At 36.1% G+C, this 8,681-nt stretch overlaps 1 protein-coding gene across 2 annotated transcripts in view; it reads right to left on the bottom strand.

Moving 5' to 3' along the window:
* Window positions 1-1,042: 1,042 nt before the first annotated feature.
* The window catches only part of atp9b (ATPase phospholipid transporting 9B), a 56,837-nt gene continuing 49,198 nt past the window's right edge, over window positions 1,043-8,681 (bottom strand). The window contains exons 24-30 of one of the 2 annotated variants that reach the window (XM_084422951.1): window positions 8,450-8,605; window positions 8,209-8,273; window positions 8,017-8,125; window positions 7,805-7,862; window positions 5,616-5,819; window positions 3,430-3,462; window positions 1,043-3,106 (exon numbers count right to left, since the gene is read on the bottom strand). In XM_084422951.1, coding sequence (XP_084279077.1) covers window positions 2,970-3,106; window positions 3,430-3,462; window positions 5,616-5,819; window positions 7,805-7,862; window positions 8,017-8,125; window positions 8,209-8,273; window positions 8,450-8,605 — 762 coding nt within the window. In that variant the 3' untranslated portion in view covers window positions 1,043-2,969. The remainder of the gene's footprint in view (window positions 3,107-3,429; window positions 3,463-5,615; window positions 5,820-7,804; window positions 7,863-8,016; window positions 8,126-8,208; window positions 8,274-8,449; window positions 8,606-8,681) is intronic. The other variant, XM_084422952.1, reaches the window with a different exon arrangement.

Here is an 8,681-nt window from a genome sequence, read left to right as displayed (position 1 = left end):
GCAAGCTTATACTCACTCAAATTGCGACTTCCCATGTATGTTTGTCATAGTTTCTGACATTCTGAAATTAACTTAACATGAATATGCTTTAAAAAAAAGGCCTGAAACTCAAATATAATTTTTTTGTTTTTTTGTTGTTATTTTCCAACAAAGGGTCAGTGTTTAAGAACACCTTTTTTACTCACCTGTTTACTCACATTCTACTTAGCAAAAAAAGGTTCGGTGGGGTTCTATACAGAACCCTAGGGTTTTTTACTCAATTTGAAAGAACCCTTTATGCTAAAAAAGGTTCTATACAAGGAGAAATGTCTTAAATTAATGCATAATACTCATGTTTATCAGGTTATTTCATTTTTTTTCCTTATGTTATTTTCTTTTTTTCTTGTTTTTTCCTTATGCTTAATTAATACAAATTAATCAAAATTAAAAATTGATTAAAACAAAATTCATAAAACGATCCCATGATTGGAATCCCCTAAAAGGTTCTATATATGAAGCTCCTGACACAACACTTCTATATACAGTAGAACCTTTTCTTCTAAGAGTGTATATGAAGCAATCTTTTTTAAAACACATATATTCAGTATTCATTTTCTAGCAATAAAACAATCAAACAAAAATATCTACAGGGTTAAAGATTCAGCCATTAATCTGTAACTTGTTTGGAGCAGAGTTTGGGACCAAATGTTGGTTTAGTTAACTCAAATTTCCCATAATAAAAAAAACAACAACATGACAATTCTTACGAAAAAGAGTTGAATGGTCGAGCTTAATAGAGTCAAATCAACATTTTAATTTGACAAGCCAATTAAATAACTAAAACTAGCTACATTTCATACAATCAATTTGATGCTAGAAAAGTATATTTTTAGTTATATCTAATAGTTTTCTCTCAAAAAAAAAAAAAAAAAATACATGGGATTTGTGCCTATTAGTTCACCAATGTATGTAAAAAGTGCTACCAAATATGGATGTATGGCATATGTATTAGCACACCACTAAAAACATTCAGAGCCCTTAAAAGAAGCACCCACTAGACCACTTGGAAACATATTGCTCTTTAATCAGACATCAATAATCATTAAAATGTTAAATTATACTGCCGAAACCATCGTGCTGATGGCACTGAGAGAACGCCCACAGTCGCAGTCAAATTTTCGATTGTGTCAGTCAATAAAAAAAAGCAGGAGAAACAAAAGCAAAATACTCAAATAATAAATAAGCTATTGTTGTTAGGCTGTTACAGGGTTAATTGAAGGTTTATATACAGTATAATATATCAGTTAGTGGTTTTCCTGAGTACAGTACAACTCTGCGTCTTCAAAGCACAACTGGAATCCAACATTGCGCATTGCAAGAAAGGAACAGCGTACGGCACACACGTTGCTTGGCATCGTCTCAATCAGTATTGTAAACACACTCACACACTCGGTATAGAAAATAAAGTGAATGATAAAACTCATTCCTCATACCAGCTGACTTATTTCATAAAGATAAGGCAAGATGATCTTACACATTATTGAGCCAACTTCACACCGTCAGCACAATCAAAGCAAAAAATAGTGAAACTCCGAAATAAATGGCGCCATAGTCTATAAAAAAGTAACCGATGATGAGCAAGTGCCATAGGTGATTTAAGAAATGCAAAAATTACAGTGCACCTCTAAGCAGCTTAGGGCATCCTAACACTTTTTGTTTTCAGTTTTTACAATCTTAAATAAGTCATTCATTTATAACACCAATCCAACAAAAGTACATTCTTGTTTTCAATGACGTGGCGTTACAAGTCATGCAATCAATCAAGTTTGATTGTCAAATGTCAAAACGTCGATTGTGAAGTTTACACAATGTCATTTAGGATGTCAGGTTGAGAGGACCGTTGTTCCCAGAACAAATAGTTCCCTCTGTAAGAACACACGCTGTGCTCTGGTTTACATTTACACAGTTTTTTTGCAGCAGGATCATATGGCAGCAGCAGCAGCCACAGCAAAACAGGAAACAAGAGTTGCCCGAATTCAACTTCAGTACACACTCATGCAATCAGAACACTCCAATCACAACCACAGGTATTTACCAAGCCCCGCCCACACAGATCTCATTAATAATAAAGCTAACGACGCAAAATGTGCCAAAATCAGACGGAAAAGTGCTGATGGGTATGATAACACTAATACTTTACGTTCATTAAAGATGAAATTGTACTGTTATATACCAACAATAAAAATAAAAAAGGTTAAAAATCCCTAATCTATTTGATAAAAAACTGATTTTGCCTTCACATACATTTACGGTAAATAAAAAGTGTCAGTTTTTGGACCATTCCAGTCATTCCAGTGTGGGTGCCCTAAACAACCCTTTTATTCTATCTTGTCTTTCTTTGTGCTTTAGCCTTTTCAAGTACTCAATACTACTTTTATCCTACAACTGTCCCACCATCTTTAAATGATGAGCACAGGAGCACTCATATTAGTCCAACGGCAAAGTTCATATATATACAAACAAATCACATTATGTCACTGAATATGAAGCACACATAAACCGCATCTTGAAGCACTTTTGGGCTGACACTTAAAGGGATAGTTCACGCAAAAATGAAAATTTGGTCATTATTCACTCACCCTCATGTCATTCCAAACAGATAGGAGTTTTCTTTAAAATCAAACACAAAAGTTAAGACTGTGTTGTAGGTGCAATTGTGGAGTATGACAGTTTTCCCAATGTATGGAAAAGAGCAGCGTGACCATTCTGCTAAACTTCTCTTTTTGTGTTCCACAGAAAACACAGCAAGCCATTAAGGTTTGGAACAACATGAGGGTGAGTAAATGATATCAGGCTGTTCATTTTTGGGTGAACTAATATCCAGCAATAATAAAAAAGGATCAGATCCGTTTCAAAAGTGCTTGATGTAGCCGTCACACGTGCTTATATATGTGTCTGCATGCCTTTTGACACCGTAACGTATGGAAAGCTCAGGAGGAAAGTTTGGAATAACTGGGAGGGGAGAACTTCCGCTTCAGGTATTTGATGATGTAGAGCGGCAGACAGCTGACCAGCGTGATGACGCACACCTTCCACAAGAACGCCCGTGTTGTTATAAACGAAATATCTGAAGACAAACAAAACATAAGAAGAAAATCAAATGTCAGGGTCAAAGTGACTCTTCATGCTTGTTTATATCATCAAGGAGTACGTTTTCACGTTACAAAAAAAAGAGGCTATGGATGAAGTGGACGGGATGCACTGCAACGATGGAATGTTCTGAAAAATGAGTAATCACGGGGTTACGGCACATTTGAATGACTCCTTCTCATCCAGGGGCCCACACCACACGAGAGTGAAACTCGAGGGAGGAGAACGGATATGTTTGTGGAGGCAGGAAATGATAGCTGGTGAAACAACAGAGAGAACACAGGGGAAAGACAAACCTACCCAGGAAAGCTCCTAAGGTCACACGACCTATGCCTAAAGCACAGTCACAAAACAGAGATGGAGAGAAAGAAGAAAGAGCTTAAAAGTTGAGCTTACAGTGAGTGCACCAGTCTGAACTAATGTGCGTTTGGTTGAAACACTGAAGCCAGAGCTTACAGAGGACATTTTGCACTTATTTGGCCTTTTATTTACGTGTGAAGGAAACAGACCAGACCATATCATTAAAGGTGAAGAGAGGCAGACAGATAGAATAATATTCAAAAAATAAATAAATAAAATGAATACTTTTTTTGTTGTTTTAATTTACTTACTTTACTACTACTACTAAAATAATAATAATAAAAAAATAAATAATAATAATAATAATAATAATAATAATAATTGTATAATATATATATATATATATATATATATATATATATATATATATATATATATATATATATATATATATATATATATAAGAATATGTAAGGAACAGGTAGACTGGTAAGAAATAAAACAATTAGGTAAGATAAAAATAAAATAAATAATAATCTTAATTTATATAAACAAAAATAAATCAATAAGTGAATAGATAAACAGACAGACAGACAAATAAATGAATGGATAGCTAGATAGACAATATAATAATATTTTTGGTTTGAATTTACCTGTACAGTGCGTGGATAATTATTATGCAAGTTGATATTCTGATCATATTTTTTATCTAAGCACATTTTTCAAATTCCAAACGACATCAATCTTAATAACTACAATTAATTTGGTAATTAATCATTTATAAGTGAAAAATGCCTTATATTCAGGTGTGCATAATTATTAGGCAGATTTTCTTTTACATGTAAAGAGATTTAACTCGCTCTGAAAAGCCAAAAATTATTAAATGCTCATGAGAAGGATGCAATACTAATGCAACATTAAATTGCAAACATAAACATAGAAATTGCTAAATTAAGGTGTGACCAATGCAGAGTCATACAAAAACAAGCCAAGAAGACAAGACACGTTAGCTGCAAAGAATTAGGTGTGAAAGCATCAGGAACCCTTTAGTGTTCAGTGCCACCATTTTCCAGACCTGCAACTGGAGACCAGGATCTCAGAGACTTTTGCTGAGGGAAAGAATCCTGAAACATGACCCACATTTAATAATAAATTACAAGCTTAAGCGTGAAATACATGAAAACTGTTTATAGACAACCTATCTGTTTGAAGGCTTTATAGACAGATAAGTTGAGTGTGACTCTTGAGGGACCAGCACCAGTTCAAGTCAGACAACAGCAGCGGTGGCGAGGGAGTCGTGCTGTGAGCTGCTACTAACAATGAGCAAGACGTAGGAGATGGACTTAAAATCAACTCCCAAAACTTACTGCCAGATAAATTCTTCAAACAGTGGTACTAGAGGATGTCGTGCTGGTCCCTCAAGAGTCATTCCCAACCTATCTGTCTATAAAGCCAATAAAAAAAAAAAGATTTCTTCATGTATTTCACAACACTTCAGCTTGTGATTCTTATTAAGTGTGGGTCATATTTCAGGATTCTTTCCCTTAGCAAAGTCTCTGAGATCCTGGTAGGACTGGAGGTGGCACTGGAGACTAAGGGGTTCCTGATGCTTTCACATTATTCTAATTCTTTACCTTAATTGCACATTTTTTGCAGTTAACACGTGCCTTTTCTTCTTGGCTTGTTTTTTGTATGACTCTGCTGAACCAATGAGCGGTTTGCTGTCCATCGGTCACACCTTAATTTAGCAATTTCTAGTGTTGCATCCTTCTCATGAGCATTTAATCATTTTTGACTTTTCAGAGCGAGTTAAATCTTCTTCTTTTTTAGCCCATTTTACCTGTTTGATAATTATGCACAACTGAATATAAGGCGCTTTTCACTTCCAGCCTTCCTTAACAATTAAATATCACTTATAAATGATAATAGTAGTTATTAAGATTGATGTGGTTTGGAATTGGTATAATGTGCTTTGGGAAAAAAATATGATCAGAACATCAACTTGCATAATAATTATGCACGCACTGTATAAATGAAAATAATGAAAATATTTAAAAAAAGTGAATAAAAGCGAAGAACATGTAGATAGGTAAATAATATATTAATAATATGCAAAATAATTTAGATCAAATAAACAATAAAATAAGAATTTTCGAAAAATGTGTTGCACTGCTGTCCGTTCTTACCAAAGTATTCGTTTAAGAAGGCGAGGGAAGCAAAGTAGCAGCTTAGACTTATAAGTTCGGCTACGACCATGAGCCAGTGCCAGGTGCGGACAGTCAGCGCCACCATCAGCAGCTCCGTCAGGATCAGAGCAGTGAAAGAGATTGCCACCACATGCACGAACTCCTGATCGAACAGCACCAGGGCCCCGTACATCAGGATGCCCCCTGGTGGACAAACAGAAGATGTGTTTGAGTTGAACTAACAAGGACTGAGATGTTGCTAAGATGTCAGTTTAGTGTTATAGGCCTGGTTTCACAGACAAGGCTTAGAATAATCCAGGATTAGGCCTTGGTTTAATTAGGACATTTAAGTAGCTTTTATAAACGTGCCTTAGAAAAAAACATTTCTGGCGTGCATCTTGAGACAAAACAAAGGTGCTGACATATTTTTAGATATGTCAGTGCAAGTTGCGTTCAGTTGATACAGCTCAAACATGCATTCTAGGACTAGGCATAAGCCTTGTCTGTGAAACCGGGGGAATAATGAGTATAAAAACATGTGCATGAAAGACATTAGTGGTTATTAAATGAAACGGGAATAACTAAAAAAAAGAAAAAAGAAAAAGAAGATCCTATCAAAGACCCTCCTTTAGACTGCAAGACCTGACAAATCCATAAGGTTTACTGATGTCCATCAAGAATGAGTTTCTTCCGTGATTTCTTGACCCTCGCTCATGGTCTGATCCCAATTCACACATGAGCGCGTCGAGCCCTGACCCCTACTCACAAGGCTCCACGCTCACTCGGCTCCTCAGCCTACTGTAACCGTCTCTGCTTTCATTTTAATCATAAATGCCAGCGCAATCCAGCCTAATGGCCTCTAACTGATCACATAATTGCCTCTCTTCATACGGCGAACATTCCTCAGGGTTACTCTCTGGACTAAATGAAATCTTTGCTCATATTTCCCTGTTGTTCTTGTCTCTCTGTATTAAGGTTTAATTAAAAAGCAGGAGCTGTCAGACGGGGACACTGATCTCTCTTGCTCGCTGCGCGGATCGATTTACAGTGCGGATAAGGCAGCCGTGTGCGCGTGAGAGCTGGCGGCGGTCCGAAAATCACATTCATGAAAAGAACTCGGCTGAATTTGCGGTAGAACACGTTACATTGCGCTTCGAGGTTTATATCTTTGATGAAACGTTCACGGATTTATTTGTAGAGAACGTATCCGTTTATGGTTAGTTTATATATGTCATGTTATCTCAGATTGGACTGGCTTTTTTAAGTTTACATTTCTCTTTTATGTTTGTCCAGTGAATTTTGAGTACTGAGACAATCCACCTGGAGGAACCCAGGCACAATGGTGGTAGCTCATGCATCACTCCTCCTGGGATTCCAACCTAAGCCTAAAAGGAAATTGGTGTAAACCTTTTCGATGTTGAAATAATTCCTACGGCATTAGACCAGCATAATACTCAGAGAAAACCATAAACTCGAACCAGGTTCGTTCGTTTTCTTTGATCGTTTCAATACCATTACAATTCTCGATTAAATTGCCTGATGTATAATAAAAACAGGAAATGTTAGTAATGACTTGATTGGATTTGAAACAAATTGATTATTTACACTACGATTCAAAACTTTGGGGTCGTTAAGATTTTTTTATGTTTTTGAAAGTTTCATGGTCACAAAGGCTGCATTTATTTGATCAAAATACTGTAAAAAACAGTAATATTGTGAAATATTATAACAAAAAAAACAACATGTTTTAAATGATAATTTATGACCTACTGCTTTATTAATTGAACTGTAGAAAATGATGTTTAGACATATAAATAAATAATAATAATAAGAAGAAGAACCTGAAGTATTGATTTAGAACAGTGAGAGAAAAAAAAGAAAAGAATCACAACATATTGATATATTTGTATCAGCACAACACTATTATTGTAATTATAATTGACTATTATATTCCCTAATTGATGCATTTCAATTTTTTATTCCCTTTAAACTGAAAAATCCCCCCTTTCTGTGGCTCCGAGAATTCACAAGTTCACTGCACTGACAGTCTAATTTTCACATCCGGTCCAACTAGGATACAAAATTCATGCCAAAACAACAACATAACATAACATAAGACGAGAGTAAAGATTATTGTTGTTGATTACAGTCAAACAAAAATATAACAACAACATTGTTCATCCATTTACCTTGATATACACTTATCAAAACCCAAATCAGGAAGGTCTTAAAGGACAGGGAACGGCCCTAGTGGAGGGAAAACCAAAGTCAGCACCGCTGTCATGCAGCAAACACAAACTCATGCCTTCATTCCTGTAACTTATATCATGTTTATCATGCAGATATTTGAGCTGATGGTTAGTTCTGATGATTACTGTTATAATGTCTGATATGTTGTTACCTTGGTGAGGTCTTTATAGAGCTCAGGATACAGCAGAGCCATTTCAGGCTTTACATCCTGATCCAGCACCAGAGAAAAGACAGGGAACATGGTGTAGATGGTGGCATAGCTGGGAACAAATAAGCAAAATGTTAGGAAATCATTGTAAAAGGCAACTATGACGTCAAAAAGTGCTGTGTAGCCTTTACTTACCCCACCATGAGGAAACCTTGGTATAGAGGAACAGATGCGAAATAGAAAATAGAAGAAAACACAGCCTGAACGGGAAAACACAAATTTAAATCAAGATGTCAGCACTTCAAATCAAGAGGCTGCATTGCAGCAACATAAGTGTTGGTGCTAAGCAAGCCAATGTACTGTATTGACTCTGGTCACTTCAGTGAACATTACATGACAACATTTACACGAGGCTCTACTTTTCTCTGTGTGTTACCTGCATGGTGGAGATGATCATGCCACGGTGCATGACAAACTGGCCAAGAGCTGCTGAACGTTTGTAGCTGTTGCGGCCATGTACCATTAGCAGTCTGCCGATGTGCTTGAACTGGGTAATGGAGAAATCTGCCGCCAGAGACGCCTGCTTTCCTTCCTGAAACACAAGTTTAGTTTTAAAATGACATAACGCACTTATGTGAACTCTGAAATAGTATACTGTTACTGATCTT

This window comes from Rutilus rutilus (genome assembly GCF_951802725.1).
Source record: "Rutilus rutilus genome assembly, chromosome: 11".
NCBI classification, from domain to species: domain Eukaryota; kingdom Metazoa; phylum Chordata; class Actinopteri; order Cypriniformes; family Leuciscidae; genus Rutilus; species Rutilus rutilus.
This window is presented reverse-complemented; position numbering and strand designations above follow the sequence as displayed.